The sequence below is a fragment of the Hyperoodon ampullatus genome (genome assembly GCF_949752795.1).
Source record: "Hyperoodon ampullatus genome assembly, chromosome: 13".
Classification (NCBI taxonomy): domain Eukaryota; kingdom Metazoa; phylum Chordata; class Mammalia; order Artiodactyla; family Ziphiidae; genus Hyperoodon; species Hyperoodon ampullatus.
This window is the reverse complement of record NC_136926.1, coordinates 11,489,466-11,516,219: the sequence shown is the minus strand read 5'-3', so window position 1 is coordinate 11,516,219 and position 26,754 is coordinate 11,489,466. Positions and strand designations below refer to the sequence as shown.

General features: G+C 45.0%; 1 protein-coding gene across 1 annotated transcript in view; it reads left to right on the top strand.

Annotated features, from left to right (window-relative positions):
- The window catches only part of SUDS3 (SDS3 homolog, SIN3A corepressor complex component), a 38,606-nt gene extending 12,924 nt beyond the window's left edge, over nt 1-25,682 (top strand). The window contains exons 7-12 of the mRNA XM_079717523.1: nt 5,946-6,041; nt 6,982-7,043; nt 7,208-7,229; nt 8,414-8,519; nt 21,689-21,773; nt 25,497-25,682. Of these exons, the coding sequence (XP_079573649.1) occupies nt 5,946-6,041; nt 6,982-7,043; nt 7,208-7,229; nt 8,414-8,519; nt 21,689-21,773; nt 25,497-25,595 (470 nt within the window). The 3' untranslated portion in view covers nt 25,596-25,682. The remainder of the gene's footprint in view (nt 1-5,945; nt 6,042-6,981; nt 7,044-7,207; nt 7,230-8,413; nt 8,520-21,688; nt 21,774-25,496) is intronic.
- The last annotated feature ends 1,072 nt before the right edge of the window (nt 25,683-26,754 follow it).

Below are 26,754 nucleotides of genomic sequence, written 5' to 3'. Positions count from 1 at the left end.
CTGTGGAAGTTATTCACAACCTCAGTAAAAACCTGTGAGGTTCCTTTAGAAGATACTGGATTCAGGGGACTTCCCTGGTGGCGCAGTGGTTAAGAATCTGCCTGCCAGTGCAGGGGACATGGGTTCGAGCCCTGGTCCAGGAAGATCCCACATGCCGCAGAGCAACGAATCCTGTGTGCCCCTTGGGAGTGCTACTGAGCCTGCGCTCTAAAGCCCACGAGCCACAACTACTGAAGCCCGCGTGCCTGGAGCCCGTGCTCCGCAACAAGAGAAGCCACCACAATGAGAAGCCTGCTCACCGCAATGAAGAGTAGCCCCCGCTCGCCGCAACTAGAGAAAGCCCGCGCACAGCAACGAAGACCCAACACAGCCAAAAATAAATAAATAAATAGTTAAAAAAAAAAAAGATGTTACTGGATTCATAGCGGGAGGCATGAGTAATGATATCAAATAGAAGTGCTGAGTGTTTACATCGAGCCAGGTATAATATAAAAACACTACAGCTGTCACTGAAGGCTGACAGATGTGGATGAATCCCAGCCCAGATGTGAACTTGGTTCTGTGGTGGAGTTTTGTCATTTGGCAAGGACACGATAGATCCCGCTGTGGAGGTTTGGTGTAGAGGTGAGAGGAGATGGTGCCCCGAGTGGCTGGCACGCAGAGTGCGCGCTAAGGGCCGGGGAAGCTGTGACCTCATTCAGCTCCTGAGACTCCTGTGACGACTTGGCGGGGCAGGCGTTCAGGAACGGAGCCATTTGCTCCAGCGCCCCAGTGAGGTGATGCTTAAGCCAGACTTGGGTCCCAAGCGTGTTCTCTTAACCACCGCATTATACACGCTCTAAATCCTGTGGACTCATGTGGTCCGAGTGCTTCACAGGATGAGGTTGATAGGGAGGTCTCTGTCCTCGAGGAGCTCATGTCCTCTTAGTTACAAGACTGACACGGTTTCTGTGCTTTCCCCAGTGTGAGGTAGTTTCGAGAGAGGGGGATCCTAAATAAATGAAGGTAAAGATGTGTCAAGCTGGTTTTCACTGATTGTAAAACTTCAAGAGGCACATGTGGTTGTAGTGGTACAGGAGCAGATTCACCGGAACAGGTGCCCGCGAGCAGGGGAGTCAAGAAGAGGCCCTGCACAAATGTCAGGGGAGGGAGGATGGAAGAGGGGACCTGGATTTGGGGTGGGGTGGGCTTGTCTCCAAGACGTTCCTTCTTGATGATGCTGTTGTGGAATCCAGGCCATTGAACGGGGTTGAGGATGCAGAGTGGTGGGCCTTGATCAGTTCACTCTTGAAATGCACCCCTGTGTTACGGGCAGCTGTGGCCTAATGGAAATTGGTCCCTTCGTTGCTACCCTGGTTTGGCCCCCGATGACCTAACCGTGATTTTTATCCACCCCCACCCCCCACTTCAGGCCCCTATTTGTGGTCACCATGCAGCCTGGATTTGTGATATTGCCATTAGAGTGGAGTGTCCTGGGGTTAGAGTGGAGTGTCCTGGGGTTTGGTCCGGGTCTTCAGTCTAGCCCCATGGCTCGCTGCCCCTGCTTTGGGGGTAATTGCCCATCTGCTGCAGTGTCGGCTCTGCCGAGGCTTTTCTGTCACATTCTTACTTAAAAGGATGTTCCTTTGAATCCCTGCAACTAATTTTTTTTTTCAGTAGCTAAACAAGCGTGAGTTTGTTTTCATGGTGCAAGTATGTTAAAGTGAAGTTAAAGTGAAGCTTTTACTGCATCTGTGCCCTGTAGGCGGGTGGGCTATTGGAGTGAATGACTCTGCCTTGAGAAGTGCTGAGCCAAAAGCCAGTCAGTTCCCCACAGTTGTGTGTTAATTGCAGGTAATCAGCGTTATCAGGACTATGTCTCCATAGGGCTGTGGCTTAACACTGCCTCATCCCGCGCTCCCATTTCTTAGCCGGCAGGCCCGTCTGGAGAGCAGACCAGTAGGATTTACACGATTCAAGGCCACATATACACAGTGGTGTGGAGGGGAATTGTGCACCCGGTCTCATCGCTTGCTTGGTGTTTTCTGTCACGAATGCTCCCCTGCCTCTGGTTTAATTTTTTTTTTTTTTTTTTTTTTTTTTTTTTTTTTTTTTTGCGGTACGCAGGCCTCTCACTATTGTGGCCTCTCCCGTTGCGGAGCGCAGGCTCAGCAGCCACGGCTCACGGGCCCAGCCGCTCCGCGGCACGTGGGATCTTCCCAGACCGGGGCACGAACCCATGTCCCCTGCATCGGCAGGCGGACTCTCAACCACTGCGCCACCAGAGAAGCCCCCTGCCTCTGGTTTAATTGTTGGATGTTCAGTTAGATTCTGCAAATTTTATCCCCACTTATTCACAGGAAGCAAACCTACAAATAGGCCTCTGGATTAGGGAGGATTTTTGGTTGAAGCCAGTTGGAGATGCTTTGTGCTTGGTGCATGATGTCCGAGAGGAAGCTATTTCCTGCTGGAGTGCCTTCTCCAGGGTGGCCACACTCCAAGGTCTGAGTTTCAGTTCCAGAAGTTTGGTTTTTGTCAGTGCACCTAGATTGAGCCCTTGGGACTCCTGGCCAAACTCCCAGGAGACTGATGTTAATAAACCCAGCCTGACATATATACAATGGAATATTACTCAGCCATAAAAAAATGAAATTGAGTTATTTATAGTGAGGTGGATGGACCTAGAGTCTGTCATATAGAATGAAGTAAGTCAGAAAAACAAATACCGAATGCTAAGACATATATATGGAATCTAAAAAAAAAAAAGGTTCTAAAGAACCTAGGGGGCAGGACAGGAATAAAGACACACGTAGAGAATGGACTTGAGGACACTGGGAGGGGGAAGGGTAAACTGGGACGAAGGGAGAGAGTGGCATGGACATATATACACTACCAAATGTAAAACAGATAGCTAGTGGGAAGCAGCTACATAGCACAGGGAGATCAGCTCGGTGCTTTGTGACCACCTAGAGGGGTGGGGTAGGGAGGGTGGGAGGGAGACGCAAGAGGGAGGAGATATGGGGATATATGTATATGTATAGCTGATTCACGTTGTTATACAGCAGAAACTAACACACCATTGTAAAGCAATTATACTCCAATAAAGATGTTAAAAATAAATAAATAAATAAAAAATAAACCCAGCCTGCCAGCCTGTTTCTTCTGGTGAGAAATAGGATTTCCAGGCTCACTCAGACCCAGGTGGTCAGCACATCCCATCTTTCTATGAAAAAATTGTCCGTAGAAGCCGACCATGCATACCTGGCTGGGATTGGAGCAAAGTGAGTTAAGTAGATAATCTTAGTTCGGGCTGTGATACTTACATGTTGCTCTTCCCCTGGAATCACATCCTTCACCTGGACCCCTGGCCAGCACTGCTCCCTCCTCACTCACTCTCCTGGCTGGTGATGGGGACGTGCTACTTAATTTTAGCGGTTTCTTCAGAGCACCTTCCTTGTGCTGAAGTAGTCTTTTGGGTAAACTGATCAGGTTATTACCGTGACTAGGCCAATAATGTGGATTGATTTTCACCGTCTCCTATGGAGAATTCGATTATGCTTTCTGCTTTGTGAGTGATGGAGTTATTTTTTTCTGAGTTTTTTGGCCATGGTCAGACCGGCTTATTCCCGATCCTTTCAGCTCCACCTTCACTTGCTTCCATCATACATCTCCCACCCCCGGAGGGTAGGGCACGCTTGGCTGTTGTCTTTGGTGCCTTTTCTCTGGTGTTCTTTGTTCTTCCAAATTAAGTCTGAATGTTGCAAAGCCTCCCTGTTGACATCACCTTCCTTCAAGTATATAACTTCTGTTTGAGCTGTTTGTGCGTTGACTTTTCAAAAAGATCTTTGTATGATTTTTTTTCCTGACCAAGAACATGATAATAAAAACTAGCATTGATTGAACTCTTTTTATGCCAGGCACTGTGTTGAGGGCTTCACATGTATCATCTCATGTAATCTTCACAGCACCCTGCGAGGGAAGTGTTATTGATATTTCCAGTTTATGGATGAGGAAACTTGAGACATAAGAGTATTTACTCAGCCTGCCTTACATCACACAGTGGCCGCAGGGATACCCACCCAACCGGCCAGTGAGCAGCTGGAGAAGGGTGGCATCTCAGCCTAGGGTACGAGGTGTCTTTTAGGGAGAAGACCCCCCTTTCCCAGGGGTGGGTGCGCGTTTGTCCTCCTTCCTTCCGTCCCCACTTCTGAATACACCTTTATGAATGTTCATTAGGTCACTGGTTCTGGTCACTTTACCTCCATTCCTAGGGGAGAAAAGTCAGTATTGCCCATTCCTCTTCTTAAGAGCAACATGCAGAAATGTCTTTGGACTTTGTTCGCACAAACCAAGGCCTCTCGGGTCTCGGGAGTTGCCGTGGTGGACGGGCTATGTTGAATTCCCTAAGGCTGTCCTGTCTGCTCTGCACATAGGATGCGTAGTCATGAATTAACTGCATCTCATCATCAGATTTGACCTCATCTAGTTGTTCTGCGGGAAACCCCGTGCAGCCAGCCCCTCCCGTGTGCCAGAACTATCGCTCGGTGATGGGGTGGAATCCATGCGTCCACTGGGGGAGTGTCCCAGACGCTGGCGGTTGGTGGTAGGGGTTTGTACAGATGCTCTGCTTACTGAGAAGGTGGCGTGACTCCGCGGAAGCCATCACAGCAGGGGCGGTGTTGAGCTGCTCTCCAAGGATGTTGTGTAGGAGTTTCTGGGCAGAAAAGAGGAGGGTAGGCGGAGGGCAGCACACACAGGCTTGAAGGCATAGAAAGTAAGGTGCCCTTGGGTAACAGAATAGCTGAAAGCTTGCTCCCGGGCTCTGTGTGAAGGAAGGAGAAGGGAGGGAGACCAGAAGGGAGACACGGCCTTTATTCTGTAGCCAGTGGTGAGCCATTGAAACGTTTCATAGGAAGAGTGATGTGCTAAATGAACCGGTTCGTGTCTTAGGAAGATCCCTTTGAGGGAGACAAGGGTGTGATGAGGGGATGGAGTTGAGAGGCCGTTCAAAGGCAGAAGTGCCATTATCTGGTGGGTCTGATGTGTGGGTGAAGAAAGACAAGTCACAGATGACAGTTGGCTCCGGCCGGGAAGGGTGGGTCATTGGGGAGGTGGCCCTGGGGCCTGAGACATGGGGAAGAAGTGGGTTCATGTGGAACCAGGAGAAGAGTGTGTGACGTCGTGGGGTGTGGGATGCCACACAGCGGGGTGGGTGGGGCTGGAACTGGTGACGGGAAATTCACTGGGGTCCAGGCTGAGAACTGACTGGACCCCGCAGAGCACCAGTGTCTAAGGAGCAGGCCAGCAAAAGAACTCCAAGGAGGCAGAGCAGGAGAGGAGAGATCTGTGTGGCGCGGTGGGCGGGGGAGAGCCTGCGGTGAGCGGTGAGTCAAGGAGGAGGAAAGGAGGCCTTTCTCAGGAGCCCTCAGGGTGTCAGTCCGGATAGTCAAGTAGTCACAAAAGGTTATAAAGTAAAATGAAAAGAGCCCAGGTTTGTACATCTCATGTAAAAATGTTGGGCCTGAGGCCAGAGGCCTCTCAAAGGGCCCTTTATGCCGGTGGGCCCTGGTTTACCCACTCTCTGTGGGAACAGCGGGAATTAGACCCAAAGGTTCCTTCGGATCCCAAGAGCCTACTGCTCTGTGGCCTCTTGATTTGAGGGAGGGAGAGGAAAATTTCTAGTTTCCAGGGAGCCGGAGAGATGCCAGCCGTGGCTGCAGTGGGAGGCTGCAGGGCGGGGCTGTGTCTCAGAGAGGGGTGTGCTCTTAGGTCAGCAGGTCTGAGTCTCCTGAGCACAGACCCCTCGGAAGTCTGATACGGTGTCTGACTCGGGCCATGTGTGGACCAGACGTCCCCGATAAAACAGTTCTGATTGGGTGGCTCTGGGGCCGATGTTCTTACACTGCGAATTCTTGCTGACTTCAGGTTGGAGTTGGATAGATTCACCCATTCCATTCTTGCCACAGATTCTATGGAAGTGAAACCCATCATGACCAGAAAGTTGCGGAGGCGACCAAATGATCCTGTCCCCATCCCAGACAAGAGGCGAAAACCTGCTCCTGATATCCGTTGCATCAAGCCTTAATCGCTTTTTTTCCTTTAGGCTGTTGAATCCTTTGCTTTTCCATTTGATAGAATGCACATGGCTGTGGTCCTTCAGAAATTGTCATGTTTGGTTGGAAAGCACACGTATTTATCCAGGAGGTAGGGGATGGCCATTTTATGATTGGAGTCCTCAGTTGTTACTGCTTTGAGTGGGAGGAATTTATAGACAGCGGTTATTTGGAAAGGGACTCTGTGCTGGTTTTAACACTTACTGGGAGATTCACATGCCTTAGATTTTCCCACCTGTGAAGTGAGGACCGTAATACTTGCCTTTCGTACTTCAGTCAGCTGTATCCCCCAAACAGTGGATTGCAAACTGTTGTTTAATTAAAGCAAAAGATCTCAGTCGGACATCAAGAAGCCCCTTTAATCATAACCGTGGGAATGGGAAGGGGACACATGGGGGAGTGTTGTTTCCATCCTCTCGAGGAGATAATAAATAGCCATTTGTACAAAATGGTTTTGTTATTTGTCTGCCACAAGGAAGGGGCATAACTTCACGTTCCCTTCATCTTATCAACTGAGAATTGAAGCTGTTAGGCAAGATTAATCCTGTACCTGTGTGGAAGTCTCAGATCTTTGGAACAAAAGCACTTCACAAATTGAGGATGAAGTTCTTTACTGTGGCCTGGGCTCTCACTGTTGTTGTAGTTACCTATGGAGTCTCATTTCACCTTCTTACCATAGAAGTTTGTAAGATGGGGGGGATGTGAATTCTTTTAGATACCTGGCTCCATGACATTTAGTAGGAGGATCAAAAAGTTCCAAGAGGCAAACTGTAGAAACATGGTGGAACATACTCTCACTTTGTAGATTCTCAAACGCTGGCACCATTTTGTTTATTTGTATTTGCTTGGCAGCCATCCTTTTCAGACACATTCCTTTAACTCTGAACACCCCAGCTAAACTATTTGTTAACAGATGAACAGATCATGGAGGATCTGAGAACGTTAAATAAGGTACAGTTTGATTTTTTTGATTCATTTGAAAGCTTAGGCTTGATGTGGGTTTTCTGCTTTATTTTGTTCTCATTGCTACTTGTTAAATCACTTTTATACCTTTGACACCTTAAGTTGTGTCTGAAGTGATTTTCTCTAAGATTTTTTTGTTCTTCTTCTTACAGCTGAAGTCACCCAAGAGACCAGGTAAGTGCACGATGTTACTGGCATTTGTGCAATCTTTTTATCATATTGTTGGAAAAGCATGCGAATACCTGACAGGGAGTTGTTGCAGTTTTCAAAAACAAAACGTTCATCATTTGCCTAAGAGCAGTCATCATGAAAACTGGAGTGGACCTCACTTGTACCCTCCCCTGATTTATTTTTTTTTAATCTTGCTGTGTTAAAGTTACTTTGTCTTTTCCTTAGGATTTATTTTAAGAGAGACATCTCCTTCTGTGTAGGCATCAGGCATAAGATTTAAGTGCACATGCATTTCTGAAAATGAAACCAGAAGGGTTTTGCAGCGTGAGTTGCTTTGTGGAGTTTCAGTGCGAGGCATGCTTACCCAGTGGCTTTTCGCAGCTGCTTCTGGTAACGGCTTCTCGGGCTGCTCCCAGTCCCAGCTTACAGAGGAGACCCGCCCAGTGTTCAGGGTGCTTCCGTTCAGAGCAGCACTTAAGGGTCGTTGCTGGGCTGCAAAATAGAATTCTGAACTGACAAGGCTTTTTTTTTTTTTTTTTTTTTTTTGGCTTTAAGCTCTGCAATTACTTACACATCCCTCTACCAGCCAAGTCTTGTGAAAGAAAACAAGCTTCTTCTCGCTCTAGATAATTCCCTCCTGAGAGCTGCCATGGTCCACAGAGAAGTCCTGAGTTTCTGAAGGCCTGGTGGGGAGGGGGTTTTGTGAGTGTGTGAATTTAGATGATTTGAACCCACTGCAGTTATCAGCAATGTGTTAGCTTGACTCCATACATGGCTGGTAACCTGCCCTGCTTTGTAATAAATATTTCTAGAAATGATTCCATTTTTATAAATTTAAAGAGATTTTTCTAGTTCTTGCCATTGGAGCTTCTGATGGTCAGTGTTGCTACAATCCTGGCTCTGAGTCACTTTGGGCAAACCCCTTAGCCTGTCCGAGCCTCAGGTTTCAGTTTCCCTTCTGTGTGGTGAGGTTACTCTTTGCCTTGCCTTCCTCACAGAGTTGCTTTAAGGATTAAGTTAGACGTGATGTACAAGAATTTTGTTGAATTCCCATTTATTACAACTGTAAGGACTTGATCATGATTGTTTCCCCCTTTTTAATAGCATTTCAATGAAAGCATGTTAGCTGGTGGACTCGCATGCTCATGCCACGCTTAGTCATTGAAATATCTCTTTGGTTCCTCCAGCATCCCCGTCCTCTCCCGAACACTTGCCCGCCACACCTGCAGAGTCTCCAGCCCAGAGGTTTGAAGCTCGGATAGAAGATGGCAAACTGTACTATGATAAAAGATGGTATGTTCTTGGTAAACACAGATTACTCGTTAGAATCTCAAAAGAACCATTTGGAAAGAGGGCTGGGGCTGTCTATAGTTGCTATTTCAGAGCACGGCTGCTGCTTAACTAAAGGTGGAGGAGCATTTAGAAGTTGTCAGGAGTCTTGGATCCATATGGCTTTTTAGCTCTCTGAAGGCAGTGCTTCCCCATAATGTGCTTTTCTGGTAGTGGCCCCCCTTCTCTCTCCATGCTGCTGTCACCATACTAGAACTTGTGGTGCCCCTGTAGACTGGGATCAGGGCTTATGTCTCCCTCTGCCCTCTCTTAACTGCACCCCTGTGTGCTAAACTTAATAGGAGTTCTGTGGAAGAAAGGATTTAGTGGTCAGATGAGTTTGGGGGAATGGCCGTGTTAGCTAAGACCAACGGGTTTCATCATTGTAGCACTCTGGGTCCTCTGATATGCTAATGTACACTGAATTTCTGAGATGTTATTAGGTGTTGTTATTTGACTGAGGTACCCTTTTGCGTGCAACATCCTGCAGCACGAGTGTTCCAGGAAAAATAATCGAGGGAGGTGTATCCTAAAACGTTACTAGTTTAGATTGAAGACGGTTTGAAACCTTCAGACCACCAGCGTTTTCATTGGGAAGAAAATGGCAAAACAATGTGAAAAACAAATACTCATGCATTTACTCTTTCAACAAATATTTACTGTTTGCTCTGTGACTAGGCATTCTCCTATGTGTTAAGTCACCCGGACCTTGCCACCTTTTCTTTAAATTCGAATTTCTTCCTTTTATTCATTGCCCACATGCAGGCATAGTCTCACTCAGGTTAAGTCATGGCAGACACATAATTGCGTACTGCCTTTCCACTTGTTTATGTGTTTTTCTGGGTTATTGTATGCTCTCTGTAATTGTCATTTATAATGGTTGTATGATTTTTTTTGAGTTTCAATATATTTATTTAACCCAAAATTCCAAAATTAGAGTTGTGGTTATTTTGAATGTTTTGAGCTTTCGTAAAAAACCCCAACACTGTGTTAGTTGATAACCTTATAATATTGTACTTCTGAAGTTGGGAAGAATGCTTAGAGACCTCGTGATGCCTGAAATAGATCAGTTCCACCTCTGAGGCTGCAGTGAGTTAATAACACATTGGACGATGAAGGCTGGCTCTGTCTGTAAACCTGATCTTTTTTTTTTTTCTTTAACATTTTTATTGGAGTATAATTGCTTTACAGTGTTGTGTCAGTTTCTGCTGTATAACAAAGTGAATCAGCTATATGCATACGTATATCCCGATATCCCCTCCCTGTTGTGTCTCCCTCCCACCCTCCTTATTCTACTCCTCTAGGTGGTTGCAAAGCACCGAGCTGATCTCCCTGTGCTATGCATCTGCTTCCCACTAGCTAGCTATTTTACATTTGGTAGTGTATATATGTCAGTGCTACTTTCTCACTTCATCCCAGCTTACCCTTCCCCCTCCCCATGTCCTCAAGTCCATTTTCTATGTCTGTGCCTTTATTCCTGTCCTGTCCCTAGGTTCATCCGAACTTTTTTTTTTTTAGATTCCATATATATGTGTTAGCATATGGTATTTGTTTTTCTCTTTCTGATTTACTTCACTCTGTATGACCAACTCTAGGTCCATCCACCTCACTACAAATAACTCAGTTTCGTTTCTTTTTATGGCTGACTAATATTCCATTGTATATATGTGCCACATCTTCTTTATCCATTCATCTGTTGATGGACACTTAGGTTGCTTCCATGTCCTGGCTATTGTAAATAGAGCTGCAATGAACATTGTGGTCCATGACTCTTTTTGAATTATGGTTTTCTCAGGGTATGTGCCCAGTAGTGGGATTGCTGGGTCATATGGTAGTTCTACTTTTAGTTTTTTAAGGAACCTCCATACTGTGCTCCATAGTGGCTGTATCAATTTACATTCCCACCAGCAGTGCAAGAGGGTTCCCTTTTCTCTACACCCTCTCCAGCATTTATTGTTTGTAGATTTTTTGATGATGGTCATTCTGACTGGTGTGAGGTGATACCTCATTGTAGTTTGGATTTGCATTTCTCTAATGGTTAGTGATGTTGAGCATCCTTTCATGTGTTTGTTGGCAATCTATATATTTTCTTTGGAGAAATGTCTATTTAGGTCTTCTGCCCATTTTTGGATTGGGTTGTTTTTTTGATATTGAGCTGCATGAGCTGCCTGTATATTTTGGAGATTAATCCTTTGTCAGTTGCTTTGTTTGTAAATATTTTTCCCATTCTGAGGGTTGTCTTTTCGTCTTGTTTATGGTTTCCTTTGCTGTGCAAAAGCTTTGAGTTTTATTAGGTCCCATTTGTTTATTTTTGTTTTTATTTCCATTTCTCTAGGAGGTGGATTAAAAAGGATTTTGCTGTGATTTATTTCGTAGAGTGTTCTGCCTATGTTTTCCTCTAGGAGTTTGATAGTGTCTGGCCTTACATTTAGGTCTTTAACCCATTTTGAGTTTATTTTTGTGTATGGTGTTAGGAAGTGTTCTAATTTCATTCTTTTACCTGTAGCTGTCCAGTTTTCCCAGCACCACTTATTGAAGAGGCTGTCTTTCCTCCACTGTATACTCTTGCCTCTTTTATCAGAGATAAGGTGATCATATGTGCGTGGGTTTTATCTCTGGGCTTTCTATCCTGTTCCATTGATCTATATTTCTGTTTTTGTGCCAGCACCATACTGTCTGGATGACTGTAGCTTTGTAGTATAGTCTGAAGTCAGGGAGCCTGGTTCCTCCAGCTCCGTTCTTCTTTCTCAAGATTGCTTTGGCTATTTGGGGTCTTTTGTGTTTCCATACAAATGGTGAAATTTTTTGTTCTAGTTCTGTGAAAAATGCCATTGGTAGTTTGATAGGGATTGCATTGAATCTATAGATTGCTTTGGGTAGTAGAGTCATTTTCACAATGTTGATTCTTCCAATCAAAGAACATGGTATATCTCTCCAGCTGTTTGTATCATCTTTAATTTCTTTTATCAGTGTCTTATAGTTTTCCGCATACAGGTCTTTTGTCTACTTAGGTGGGTTTATTCCTAGGTATTTTATTCTTTTTGTTGCAGTGGTAAATGGGAGTGTTTCCTTAATTTCTCTTTCAGATTTTTCATCATTAGTGTTTAGGAATGCAAGAAATTTCTGTGCATCTTTAGGATTCTTTATGTGTAGTATCATGTCATCTGCAAACAGTGACAGTTCTACTTCTACTTTTCCAATTTGGATCCCTTTTATTTCTTTTTCTTCTCTGATTGCTGTGGCTAAAACTTCCAAAACTATGTTGAATGATAGTGGTGAAAGTGGACAACCTTGTCTTGTTCCTGATCTTAGAGGAAATGGTTTCAGTTCTTTACCATTGAGAATGATGTTGGCTGTGGGTTTGTCATATATGGGCTTTCTTATGTTGAGGTAGGTTCCCTCTTTGCCTACTTTCTGGAGAGTTTTTATCATAAATGGGTGTTGAATTTTGTCAACAGGTTTTTCAACATCTATTGAGATGATCATGTGGTTTTTATCCTTCAGTTTGTTAATATGGTGTATCACATTGATTGATTTACGTATATTGAAGAATCCTTGCATTCCTGGGATAAACCCCACTTGATCATGGTATATGATCCTTTTAATGTACTGTTGGATTCTGTTTGCTAGTATTTTGTTGAGGATTTTTTTTTTTTTTTTTGGCGGTACGTGGGCCTCTCACTGTTGTGGCCTCTCCTGTTGGGGGGCACAGGCTCCGGACGCGCAGGCTCAGCGGCCAGGCTCACGGGCCTAGCCGCTCTGCGGCATGTGGGATCCTCCCAGACTGGGGCACGAACCCGTGTCCCCTGCATCGGCAGGTGGACTCTCAACCACTGTGCCACTGGGGAAGCCCTCGTTGAGGATTTTTGCATTGATGTTCGTCAGTGATATTGGCCTGTAGCTTTCTTTCTTTGTGACATCTTTGTCTTGTTTTGGTTTCAGGGTGATGATGGCCTCATAGAATGAGTTTGGGAGTGTTCCTCCCTCTGCTGTATTTTGGAAGAGTTTGAGAATGATAGGTTTTAGCTCTTCTCTAAATGTTTGATAGAATTCTCCTGTGAAGCTATCTGGTCCTGAGCTTTTGTTTGTTGGAAGATTTTTAATCATAGTTTCAATTTCAGAGCTTGTGATTGATCTGTTCATATTTTCTGTTTCTTCCTGGTTCAGTCTCGGAAGCTTATGCTTTTCTAAGAATTTTTTCTAGCAGGTTGTCCATTTTATTGGCATGGAGTTGCTTGTAGTAATCTCATGATCCTTTGTATTTCTGCAGTGTCATTTTTTCCTTTTCCTTTTTCATTTCTAATTCTGTTGATTTGAGTCTTCTTGTTTTTCTTGATGAGTCTGGCTAATGGTTTATCAATTTTGTTGATCTTCTCAAAGAACCAGCTTTTAGTTTTATTGATCTTTGCTATTGTTTCCTTCATTTCTTTTTCATTTATTTCTGATCTGATCTTTATGATTTCTTTCCTTCTGCTAACTTTGGGTTTTTTTGTTCTTCTTTCTCTAATTGCTATAAGTGTAAAGTTAGGTTGTTTATTTGAGATTTTGCATGTTTCTTGACGTAGGATTGTATTGCTATAAACTTACCTCTTAAAACTGCTTTTGCTGCATCCCATAGGTTTTGGGTTGTTGCGTTTTCATTGTCGTTTGTTTCTAGGTAATTTTTTATTTCCTCAGTGATTTCTTGGTTATTTAGTAGCATATTGTTTAGCCTGCATGTGTTTGTATTTTTTAAAGCTTTTTCCTGTAATTGATATCTAGTCTCATAGCATTGTGGTCAGAAAAGATACTTGACACGATTTCAATTTTCTTAAATTTACCAAGGCTTGATTTGTGACCCAAGATATGGCCTATCCTGGAGAATGTTCCATGAGCACTGAAGAAGAAAGTGTATTCTGTTTCTTTTTGGATGGAATGTCCTATAAATATCAGTTCAATCCATCTTGTTTAATGTATCAGTTAAAGCTTGTATTTCCTTATTTATTTTCATCTTGGATGATCTGTCTATTTGTGAAAGTGGGGTGTTAAAGTCCCCTACTGTTTTTGTGTTACTGTCGATTTCCCCTTTTATGGCTGTTAGTATTTCCCTTTATGTATTGAGGTGCTCCTATGTTGGGTACATAAATATTTACAATTGTTATATCTTCTTGGATCGATCCCTTGATCATTATGTATTGTCCTTCTTTGTCTCTTGTAATAGTCTTTATTTTAAAGTCTATTTTGTGTGATATGAGAATTGCTACTCCAGCTTTCTTTTGGTTTCCATTTGCATGGAATATCTTTTTCCATCCCCTTACTTTCAGTCTGTATGTGTCCCTAGGTCTGAAGTGGGTCTCTTGTAGACAGTATATTTAGGGGGTCTTATTTCTGTATCCATTCAGCGAGCCTGTGTCTTTTGGTTGGAGTATTTAATCCATTTACATTTAAGGTAATTATCGATATGTATGTTCCTATTCCCATTTTCTTAATTGTTTTGGGGTTGTTATTGTAGGTCTTTTCCTTCTCTTGTGTTTCCTGCCTAGAAACTTTAGCCTTTGTTGTAAAGCTGGTTTGGTGGTGCTGAATTCTCTTAGCTTTTGCTTGTCTATAAAGGTTTTAATTTCTCCATCAAATCTGAATGAGATCCTTGCTGGGTAGAGTAATCTTGGTTGTAGGTTTTTCTCCTTCATCACTTTAAATATGTCCTGCCACCCCCTTCTGGCTTGCAGAGTTTCTGCTGAAAGATCAGCTGTTAACCTTATGAGGATTCCCTTGTATGTTATTTGTTGCTTTTCCCTGGCTGCTTTTTTTTTTTTTTTTTGGTGGTACGTGGGCCTCTCACTGTTGTGACCTCTCCCGTTGCGGAGCACAGGCTCTGGACGCACAGGCTAAGCGGCCATGGCTCATGGGCCCAGCCGCTCCGCGGCATGTGGGACCGTCCGGACTGGGGCACGAACCCATGTCCCCTGCATCGCCAGGCAGACTCTCAACCACTGCGCCACCAGGGAAGCCCTGGCCTTGCTGCTTTTAATATTTTTTTACTTGTATTTAACTTTTCATAGTTTCATTAATATGTGTCTTGGCATCTTTCTCTTCGGTTTTATCCTGTATGGTAGTCTCTGTGCTTCCTGGACTTGATTTACTATTTCCGTTCCCATGTTAGGGAAGTTTTCAACTATAATCTCTTCTATTATTTTCTCAGTCCCTTTCTTTTTCTCTTCTTCTTCTGGGACTCCTATAATTCGATTGTTGGTGCGTGTAATGTTGTCCCAGAGGTCTCTGAGACTCCTCAATTCTTTTTTCTTTATTCTGCTCTCTGGCAGTTATTTCCACCATTTTATCTTCCAGCTCACTTATCCGTTCTTCTGCCTCAGTTATTCTGCTATTGAGTCCTTCTAGAGTATTTTTAATTTCAGTAAATGCGTTGTTCATCACTGTTTGTTTGCTGTTTAGTTCTTCTAGATCCTTGTTAAATGTTTCTTGTATTTTCTCCATTCTGTTTCCAAGATTTTGGATCCTCTTTACTATCATTACTCTGAATTCTTTTTCAGGTAGGTTGCCTATTTCGTCTTCATTTATTTAGTCTTGTAGGTTTTTACCTTGATCCTTCATCTGTAACATATTTTTCTGTCGTTTCTATTTTTTTCTTTTCCTCTTTTTGATGGATGGTGCTGTATTCCTATCTTACTGGTTGTTTGGCCTGAGACGTCCAGCCCTGGAGTTTGCAGGCAGTTGGATAGAGCCAGCTTTTGGCACTGAGATGAGCATCTCCAGGAGGCCTCACTCTGATTAATATTCCTGGGGGTCTGAGGTTGTCTGTTAGTCCAACGGTTTGGACTCGAAGCCCCCACCACAGGAGCCTGGGCCTGACCTCCAGCCTGGGAACCAAGATGTCACAAGCTTTGTGGCGTGGTTAAAAAAAAAAAAAAGAAAGAAAAAAGGGAGCAGTACAATATCAAAGAATAAAAAACAGGGCTTCCCTGGTGGCGCAGTGGTTGAGAGTCCGCCTGCCGATGCAGGGGACACGGGTTCGTGCCCCGGTCTGGGAAGATCCCACATGCCGCGGAGCGGCTGGGCCCGTGAGCCATGACCGCTGAGCCTGCGCGTTCGGAGCCTGTGCTCCACAACGGGAGAGGCCACGACAGTGAGAGGGCCGCGTACTGCAAAAAAAAAAAAAAGAAAAAAAGAATAAAAAACAATAAGATTAGATAAAAAATATAGTAGGAAAAATAAAACTATAATTGAAGCAACTGCAACAAGGTAAAATAAAACCACAGCAGGAAAAAGAAACCAAAAGGTGGGGGGGGGGACAAGCCAATAGAAGAGAACAATAACAAAGTATAAAGAATAAAATAAAATTAGAAAAATAGAAACTGTATTAAGAAAAATAAAAATATAAAAGAATCAGCAACAGTTGACAACAGGGTAAAAGAGCACCTCAATCTAAAAGAGGAAAACAGAAGAAAAAAAAAAAGTCTTGCCTAGGTGGGTGGAGTTTAGGCAGGGTTGGAACTTGGGCAGGGGTGGGCTTTAGGGTGGGGCGGGACCTAGGGGGCGGGTGACTTTGGGCATGGGGTGGGGCCTAGGCGGGGCAAAGGTCAAGCGTGGGGCAGGGCCTCTGCTTAGGACCTGCGCAAGGGGAGAGGCTGCACGTGGAAGGGAGGGCCTCTGGAGAGTGGAGTTCGGAGTTTGGAGGTAGGGCCCTGCGGGAGGCTGTGTGGGTGGGGTTTAGGCCCAGGGCGTTGGAGGGGTTCCCCCATTGTAGGAGTGGGGCTCTGGGTAGGGGTGTGGGGCGGGGCTTGGGCTCTGTGAGGCAAGAGGGAGGCCCTGAGGTCAAGGGATTAGGACCCAGCTGGGCTCCCTGGTGCCTAAGCGGACAGGGAAAGCGCTGGCCCCGTTCCACTCCGTTCCTTCGCGCCCCTCCCCCACCATCTTCCCCAGGGTCTCCCTCATCGCTGGACCCCTAACCATGGGTGGGTCCCGCTGGGTGTAGGAGCTCCTCCCCTCCCCCAGCCGCCCCTCAGGGGTGCTGGTCCCAGAGGTCTGGCCTTTACTTTTGCTCCCCCTTCCCTCCCTCCCACTCCCTTAGGACCCGCGTGGCTGGAGGGCGCCTCTGGGCAGAGGATCAGGCCCGGGATCTCAGCAGGTTCCTGGGGGCCCAAGTGGGCAGGCGGAACCTGGTCACACTCCTTTTTAATCCTCTGCCCTCCCAGTGTTCCCCCAATTTCCCCCTTGGGGCGAGGGACCCCTTCCCCTCCCCCAACTGCCTCTCAGGGGCACCAATCCTGTCCTGCCTCCACTTCTCCCCCTTCACTCCCCCCATGCCCCACGTCCTACCTGGTTGCTGGGGGTTCCTCCCGTCCCCTTAGGTGTCCATAGTCCCCCACTGGTGCCTGGTCGGTGCCCTAGTTGTGAGGAGATGCGAATTCGGCATCCTCTTAGTATGCCGTCTTGACTGCCCCCTGTAACCCTGATCTTAGTGACCGCTGCCCCTCTCATTTGATGACTGTTGTTCTAAGAGGCCAGTTATGTTGTGTCCTAACATAGCTTATCAGAACACAGCACCACTAGGTGGCAGGCCCTGACAGCTCAGCACCCTGAGGGGCAAAATAAAATGAAAAATGTTTCTAATAATGAAAACCAAGTAACCTTTAAAGATCAAGCCCACACATAAGAACCATCTTCAAAAATGATAAGATTTATCACTAACATTTTTACGGAGCTGTGAGTCTTAAAGCCACGCGATATTTCAAATGATGTTCATTTTGTCATTGTATTGCTTCTGATCTTCCTCCTTCTAAGGCTTAATCCTTAGCCTTTGTGAGACATGTCTTGAGGATGAAAATGCAGTAAAATAAAATTCTTGTTTTTCTAAAGAAAGGACCCACGGGGACTGGTGTTTCCTAATGTAGACAGTGGTCAAGTGGGATGTGGTAGATCACCTAAGCATTTTGAAGGAATGTCACAATCACTGTCTTTCTCCCAGTGGCGGCAGAAATCTGTCCAGTGTCTCGGAGCATTTTACTATTTTAGTGACTTTAAAGTTGCTTACTCTCTTGTTAAATATTGAGACTGTTGTTTTCTGTATTCTGTGTGTTTCCCTTCTTTGGCTTTGGAGGTCAGGTTCATGACTCATCTGCTGAAAGGCAGGTCCCTCCCTTCCCCCCCCCCCCCCGCATCTGGAAGGTGTTTGCCAGGAGTCCTCTACAGGACAGGCGTCTCACGTCTCACCAGGCTCCTGATGTTTGGCTTTTGTGTCCTTGTCAGTTTGGAGGCTTTCATTCTTCCTTCTTTTCCAGCAGTTGTGGCCTGTGGCTGAGAGGTCGGCTGAATCACTTTCTGCTCTTTCCAGTGATGTGGAGTACTTTGGTGAAACAGTATTTCTGGCAAAACATGTTTCATTCAGTTTTAAATGACTTCAGCAAAATGGGCGTGGTTTGGGCTTCCCATCTTGGCCTGAACGCTTATCAAGCTACATTTCATTTTGAAAGATAAGCATCTTCCCTTGTCCTGGGTCTTATACTGCTTTTAAGACATTTTATATCCTGTAAGTTTTCCTCACATTTTGATTTGAACTAATGACCCTTCTTAGAAAGTACTGCGAAAGTAGCTGAGATTTTAAAGTAACTCACTGATGGTGCCAGTGGACTGTTTTTTCTTCCCTCACTTTAAATCCAGCACTGCTGAAGTGAATTCAGTGAAGTCACCCACTTGTATGGGTGGATTTAACCCTCCAGCCTTCGCCTGACACGAGAGATTATTAACTCAAAACAGTGACTCTTTACAGCTAGAATCAGGATTCCTTAAAGTCCTGTAGTTGTAACATGGTATTCATGGGGTTTTTTGGGGAAATGACGCGTTAATATCAGTATTCCCAGTAGGATACAAAATTAAATTAATTCTACCCCTTTCCTGCCCCACTTTTTGACCCACCTTCTAAAGAAATTGCTTTTTTCCATAATAGTAGCGGTGGTTCTAGTTTGTCAGGTTTAACAGTAGAGGCAGAGCTTTAAGAACTTAACTGTAGGGATTCCCAGGTGAGGATTTCCATTAGTAATAAAGTCAATTTGACATTTGGGGCTTGTTCTCTGAGGCTATTTAAAGTATTTTTTCAGCAGAGATGAGTTGTAGCTTGTAAAACAGGTTAATTGGCAAAAAAAAAAAAAGTGATAATGTACATTTTTACTAATTTAACTTTATTTTTGTTTTTTTAACAATTTTTTGTGTCTAAACATATTCTGAATCCCCCCCTCCTTTTAATTAGTATTTAGAAATCAGCAAGTAAGTTTGTATGTTATGGTTGTCATATACTTTTTGGTTTCATCTTGAAACCGCCGCCCCAGCATGAGCACTTTAATTTCTGAGGACTTTTTTTTTTTTCCCCAGGGAATTTGGGTAATTTACTAGATTTGATATCCAGGGATAATGGTTCCCCAAGACCATTGTGTGGTGCCTGATAACCGCTGGAGGTCCCAGGGCCTCTGTTTCACGAGGACCTGGGAATCAGCTGGTTTGGGAAACACGCTGGTGAGCTCTCCTGTGGAGCCCAGGGAGCACATGGAGCACTGCTGGGCATTCAGGCCACCACCATCCGGTGGTCCCAGAGCAGGCGGATTTGGGAGGTGGCCAGATGTGCAGGTCCCAGACCGCTTTTCAGGGGTAGTAGACCACATTGCATGGTTTACTCCTGATGTTTACTTTAAAGTCAGTTGGATGGGTTGGGGTTTGGGTGCTGAGCACATCTGAAGGAAAATGCAGCACGTCTCAGGAGAGTTGTCTCACTTGTCTCCCAGAGTTGTCTTTAACAGACACTAAGACATTAATTTGTGACATTAAGTTTTCTTCCTGCCCTTTGGTTACTTCGGTGTTTTTCAGTACCATAACTTATAAGAAAGTACTATTTACTCTTTGATTACAAGTAATATCTGTTTATTCTGGAAAGAAGAAAGCTATGCAATAAAAAGAATATCATTCTTTTATATTTTTATAAAACTTTATATTTTTATGAAATTTTAATATACACTTAATAGACATTTTAATATAAATTTACCAATTTTTATGTATGTGTGTATATGATACACATGTAACACGCATTATGTTGTATTACGCACACAGGGACATAATGGACGTAGTTTTTTTCTTGACTGAGCAGTATATTGACCACATTTCCACACTAGTAATATACTCCTACACCACACCCATGACCTTTCTTTATTTAGAAAGTAGTATCAGGATGACTTGAGGCTAGTTGCATGTTTTGTGTTTTTATCTCTTTAATAACTCACAACCCCCATAGAATAACTGTGAATGTTCTCCCCTTCTGTTTTTATTCTAACCATTACTCAAGACATTACCATTTACATAGGATGGTTGGCTTAGATGTGGGAGGGAAACTCAAGTTTGAGTTTTCTGTGAACTAATTGAACCTTTCCTCATGCACTTTGTTAATTCAGACCTTGTAATATTACATATTTAGCATAATGGAGGTCCCCTGACCCAGTTTACCACCTAATCCCTGGCCAAAAGCAGCTTTCAAGCTGGGTCTAAACCAGTCTCGCTGTTCTAATTGAATTTATGATTTGATTTCTTTTAATGGTGTTCTCAGGAAGTAAATTGACTTGGAAACTTGAGTTTTCCACTCCTCTAAGTAGCAGGTTAAAGAATGTTTAGAACCTTGATTGGAAAAAGCCCATTGTGGGAGTGAAGTACCTCCTTTACTGTGATATCTTAGCAGTGGATTATTTCACTGTACCAGCAAAACAGAGTCTGTCTTCTTCCCCCACAGAAATAATGGTTAGATGCAGTGCTTTGCTGGGAGATGTGTTTTGGTGGAAGTTATATGAGTTAGTGGGTCTGTTAAGCCAACTCTCTGCAGCCAGAATGAACCAAAGGTTATCTTGACTGAACTGGGCTGGCCTAGGCCAGGGCTGCCAGCTGCAGCTCAGCTGATGTTTCCAACTCCTGTCACCCAGTAGCTGCTTCTTCCTCCTGTGGCAGCTATTACTGACTCATTTGGGCTTTGGCCCTGGCTTCCTCATTTTTCATCCTCTGCCTTGCCCCTGAACTGGTAGAAGAAGGTGAGGGTGGTCCTACACTACAGAATAGATGCAGGGACTGAAAGGGGGGAGTCTGTCTTACCTACTCCATTCAGAGCTGCCCTCCCGACTGACCAGGCCAAATTAGATACCCTTTGGTGCAAGTCTAACAGTCAGAACTTCACCTAGTTAGTACTTGCCAGGTGTGATTATTTCATATTTGTCACTGCCACTGTATTTGAAGCTCCTGACGGCAGGGACCTTGTGGCCTTGTTCACTGTCCACTCCACCCTCCAGGGTGGTCAGTGGTACACAACAAGTGGCTAATGAGTATTTGCTGAATGAGTGATCAAAGTAAGGACTGAATTTGGCTTGCCTTCTTGTTGATGACTTACTTGGGCAAATAGAAAATATATAACGGGACAGTCTGTTCAAGCCCACCTGTTCATTTTGTCCACCCAACCCTCCTCAGTGTTTTGGGGTGGAGGCAGAAAGTGGGGACAGAGGTTTTACTTAAAAAATTATAATTTACTTTTTGAACTGGGTCATATAGTTCAAATAAAAAACTAAAATACAGAGTTAGTTTTCTAGCCCTTTCCTTGGCCCTCTTTTCCACTCTGCAGTGGAACCAAGAATGTAATTTTTAGACTTAGAAGGAGATTAGGAGGTCATCTGATCTAATCCAAGGATGGAAGCCTGTAAATTAAACCTGAAATCCAGGCTGTTCCTCAACTATAAATTAAGATTCCTTTAATTATATTTTTTGTTGTGTTTTTTTTTTTCTTCCCTCCTTTGCGTCCTTTCTTTATTCCTTTTCTAAATTTGGGCCCTTAACAATACTGTATACTTAAAATTTGTTAAGAGGGTAAACCTTATGGTAAATATTCTTACCACAAAAGGAAAGAAAGCCACAAAACAATAGTTATAATAGAGGGTGGGAGAAAACTTTGGGAGGAGGTGGATTATGTTTATGGCCTTGATGGTGGTGATGGTTTCACAGGTGTGTACTTATCCCGAAACTCATTGAGTTGTATACATTAAATACGTACTACTTCTCACATGTCAGTCATACCTCAATAAAGTGGTTAAAAAAATAAATGTGTGTCTTTTTTCCCGCAGGTACCACAAGAGCCAGGCCATCTATCTGGAGTCAAAGGACAACCAGAAATTGAGTTGTGTGATCAGCTCTGTCGGAGCCAATGAGGTAAGACTGAACCTCTGTCACCCTTTAGGAAAGCAAAATGGAACAAACCTGCAATGTGAGTGCCACCAAGAAAGTACGGTGGAATCACAGTGTTGTATGTGGTTTAGATTCTAAAGTCAGCACTTTGAGGCTGAAATTGCACATAGGCAAAATCACCCTTAAAAATCCCTTACTTTGTATGACTGCGGTTTATGCGGGTTTGTGTAAGCCTTGTGGTTTTGTGAACTCCCTGCAGAGTAATTGAGTTGGGCACGACTGTGATAGACTGCAGGAAAGGACACAAGGCAAGTTGGTGTGATGTCTGCACGTTCAAATCCTGCTGCTTATTGAGGCAGCCATCTACTGAGGATGGGACTTGCCGTTGGAGCATACTCTGTCTTTGCTGTTATTTCTCTCGAGCTTTCATGTGCACTCAAATTTGTTTCATGCTCTGAGGATCTAACAAGGCACCTGGCACAGGGTCTGGCACACAGTAAGTGTTCAGTAAATGGGTGCTGGCCTGATCTGACCCACACACTACTCTTCACCTGCTGTCTCTCTAATCCGACGTGTCCTGTTGTGCTTCTGAACAGTGAGCTACCAGGCTCATACCCTTAGGGACTGGTCTCCTCCAGTCTCTCTTATAGGATGGGAGCTGGTTGAAAGTCAGCTCTGAGGGTCATGCTGAAGGATGATGTGACTAGCCTGTGAGCTCTCCAGCTGACCCTTCTTTAGGAGGGTGTCAGCAGTGTGTAACTGGTATTGTTAGTAGTCAAAAAACAGTTTGAAATGTTAATAGCTTGTTTGGCTTGATCTTTTATCAGTCCACAAATATCTGCAAAGAAATTGATTTTTATGTGTCTACCTCTGTAACTTATTCGTGCCAGTGCATAGTAAGTCTAATGAAGGTGGATTATGAAATAACTTAAGCCTATTCTATTCTCCCAGCTTCCTGAATTGAAAATGCCCTAAAATGTGACTAGTTGGCAAAGTGATTGTTCACTTAGAAGTTAGGGAGAGCCTTCCAGATATATGAATGTCATTTTCCTCTGGGCTCGTGATCTGTGTGTCACCCTAAGCCAGGTCGGAACAGGGCATCTCAGAGAGCCGCTGCCCTGGCAGGGGGCTTTGCAGTTTCACAGCGGAGCACGTGTGCCTGGCTGTGTGGGTTGCTGCACAGAGGGCGTGTGGCCTCCTCGTCCCTGAACCTAATTTCAGAACCCATGCATTATTCTCTGTGACACCTCAGGACTTTTCAGGGAAACAGAAATGCAAGTTAGATTTTTTTCTCTCTCTCTGTTGAAGATTGTCACCCTTTGACATAATAGAGTGTTAGCGAAGTCTGACAAGGGAACGGTGACACTGAGACATGTCTCCTGGAGGGGAGAAGCCTCAGTGTGTCGGAGGCTTGCAACAGGGAAAACATTTCTCACTTCTTGGAAGTATTCCAGCTCATTTTTTCAGGTGAAATCCTAAGTAACACTGAAGCTACTTGGCTTCTGCATAACTTGACTCTGAGCATATTTGGTGCGTGGGTCTGAGCATGTCGGTGACTGGCTCTTCAGCCCTCCTTGGGGTCAGTTTTCAGTTTAAAATTTTCTGCAAGGTCCTTCAGAGGCTCAGCCTCAGGTGAGGTCTTTATTTATTTATTTTTTTTATTTTTTTATTTTTTTTTTTTTTTGCGGTATGTGGGCCTCGCACTGTTGTGGCCTCTCCTGTTGCGGAGCACAGGCTCTGGACGCGCAGGCTCAACGGCCATGGCTCACGGGCCCAGCCGCTCCGCGGCATGTGGGATCTTCCCGGACCGGGGCACGAACCCGTGTCCCCTGCATCGGCAGGCGGCCTCTCAACCACTGCGCCACCAGGGAAGCCCGAGGTCTTTATTTTTTATTTTATTTTTTTTTTTTTCTTTTGCGGTAGGCGGGCCTCTCACTGTTGTGGCCTCTCCCCTTGCGGAGCACAGGCTCCGGAGCACAGGCTCAGCGGCCATGGCTCACGGGCCCAGCCGCTCTGCGGTATGTGGGATCCTCCCAGACCGGGGCACGAACCCGCGTCCCCTGCATCGGCAGGCGGACTCTCAACCACTGCGCCACCAGGGAAGCCCCCGAGGTCTTTATTTTTAAACAAGTGTATTTGACTTTAAAGTCTCTTTGTTGTTAAATAATCACAGTAAGGAAATATGAAACTGAGAATAGCTTTCTCTTTTTCTGAATAAGCTTTTTTTTAAAAAATAAATTTATTTATTTATTTTTGGCTGTGTTGGGTCTTTGTTGCTGCGTGCGGGCTTTCTCTAGTTGCGGTGAGCGGGGCTACTCTTCGTTGTGGTGCACAGGCTTCGCATTGCAATGGCTTCTCGTTGCGGAGCGTGGGCTCTAGGTGCGCAGGCTTCAGTAGTTGTGGTGCAAGGGCTTCGTTGCTCCGAGGCATGTGGGATCTTCCCGGACAAGGGATCGAAGCTGTCCCCTGTATTGGCAGGCAGATTCTTAACCACTGTGCCACCAGGGAAGCCCTGAATAAGCTTTTTTAAACCTGACAACTGAATGGGCAAAGGAGGAGCTATATTTGTAAACTTGTACTTGCATATATAGGTGAGATGCAGATCTTTAAAAAGCTTATGCTTTTGTCTCCATCTGATCATGTGTTAATAACATGGATGAGAGAAGGGGTGAGAAAGCAGGGAACCAGGTAAGAAGAGCAAGGGACTTTGATGTCAGGCGCCAGGATTCCCATTGGACAAGTGGACTCAGCGTTGCTCTTCTGTAAAATGGGGGTGATAACAGTACTTACTCCATAGGATTGTTCTGAGGATGAAGGAGCTTGGTCAGTTTGGTCAGCACAGTGTCTGGCCCCCAGTAATCTCCCCCGCAAGTGGGTCAGGTGACCGAGGTGGCAGCTCTCCTTGCCCTCCCTGGCTACAGGGATGCCACATACCGGGTGCACTTGGCAGCTCTGGCAGGCCCTATGCTGGAAGAGCTCGTTTTCAGTTCTAGGGAAGAATACATCTGCCCTGTACAGTGCCAGACGTCTGATCCCATCTGTGGGAGAATGATGTGGTCGGGAGGGAAGGACTGTCTTAAGCTAATTTGGCCTTCTCAGCATCCTCATTGGGCCTTTGCTCACCCGTGGGCATTTCTTTTGTTGTTAATTTTTCTATCTTTTGCTGTTAGGACCATTAGCCTTAATTGCCAGGAAGCCAGAGAATTGAAAGGCTATACTATGGAAGTCCCTAGGGGCAAGGAAAATATTTTCTAATTTGATTGTAAGTTTATGAATATATGTGTCTTGAATGTTGATAATACTATAATCATACCATATCAAAAAGAGTCCTTAAGGGGACTTCCCTGGTGGTCCAGTGGTTAAGACTCCACACTCCCAGTGCAGGGGACACGGGTTCGATCCCTGGTCGGGGAACTAAGAGCCCACCTGCTACACAGTGCAGTCTAAAAAAAAAAAAAAAAAAGAGTCTTTAAGATGAAGGCAAGAATGGAACTCAAGAACACCGTGCTTTCCATTTTCTTACTCAAAGGTGTAAGAGAAATGAGTTCAAGGGTGATGCCTGCTCTCTGTGGTGGAGGCATGCCTTTAGGAGGCCAGAGGTCAAGGCCTGTGAATGCCTCACAGGTTGACAGGAAGAGGTTGCCAGCTGTCTGGCTACACCTAATTCATGCAAACATCCCGATGCTCTGGAACATTTGCCCCTCAGGATTAGCCTCTCATCCTGTTCCTTTTCCATCTCCCCTGCAGATCTGGGTGAGGAAGACAAGCGACAGCACCAAGATGAGGATTTACTTGGGCCAGCTTCAGCGTGGGCTCTTCGTGATCCGCCGGAGGTCAGCGGCCTGACTTTCTCCAGTGTTGTGCTTCCCTTGACCCCTTTTCTGGAATGGGTTTTGGTTTTGTTTTGCTCTTAATAGAAAGTTTTTAACTTGGGACTTGCTACTTGCTTGGCCTTGGAAAATGGAGAACACTGTGGTGGATTCTGCAAGGCGCCCTTGTGGCCAGGCACTTCCCGCCTTTGTGTCATTCTTTCCCTGCCTCGACTTCTTCCAGTCATCCGTCACCATGAGACTATTTTACTTTCAGGAGAATTGGGAGTTTGCTTTACTGATTTCTTTGTTTTTTGCTTATACTTTGTCTTTTTTTTTAAAGCCTCCTTTGAGTTTGCAGGGACGTCTCTCTTAATTATCTAGGTCTTGCTGTCATGATGAGGAGTGGGAAGGGGTACCCTCCTCAGTGCATTTTCATGTTTTGAATCTGATTAGTGGGTCATGTAGCTACCTTCCTTGTCAAGCCCAATTCACCGTTTCCCCAGAAGCTTGGGGCAGAGGTCCTAGCAGAAGGAGATTAATTCTTCTGGCTCTAAGCCTTCTCGGAGAAATGAATGCCTTGTGTAACATCTGGCGTATGCCATCCATTCCACCGGCTGAAAGACAGAAAAATTCGCCGGGGAGACGACGTGCACTGCAGTAAATGGGGTTGAGGGAAGGGGGCGTTTCATATCATAAAGTGCTGAAGGTTCCATATTTTAAATGTTGTTTAAAGCAAGTGGTTCATTCAAACGCATTTGTTCTAGCTCAGGCTGGAACAAGAAGCGGTCATTTCAGAAGCTTTCGTTTGTAATTCCCTCCTCTCTCCTGCTCCCAAGTAGATGAGGTGGCACCTGCCGCCGGCTGGTGGTCCGGGTTGTCTGTGGTCGGTGGGGAGGTGAGATGGTTGGTGGAGTCATCGGTGATCTGTAGACTCTCACTGGTAACTCACATCGCACTCTTCTCGTCGCTGATGCCAGTGTTGCCTTGGCCCTTCCGAACCCATGGAACCTTGTCGGCACTCCCGGGCTCCCAGGAGATCTGGCTCCAGGTTGCAGACGGGGAGGGCCGTTGGCTGCCGCTCAACCTGCACCCTCCCTAATGAACCCTGGTGAGACAGCCTGCCCTGCTTCCTTTCCCTCATTCCCATGATGGGAGAAATAACTCACTGGGTGATGATTTTCTTGTTTTGTTTC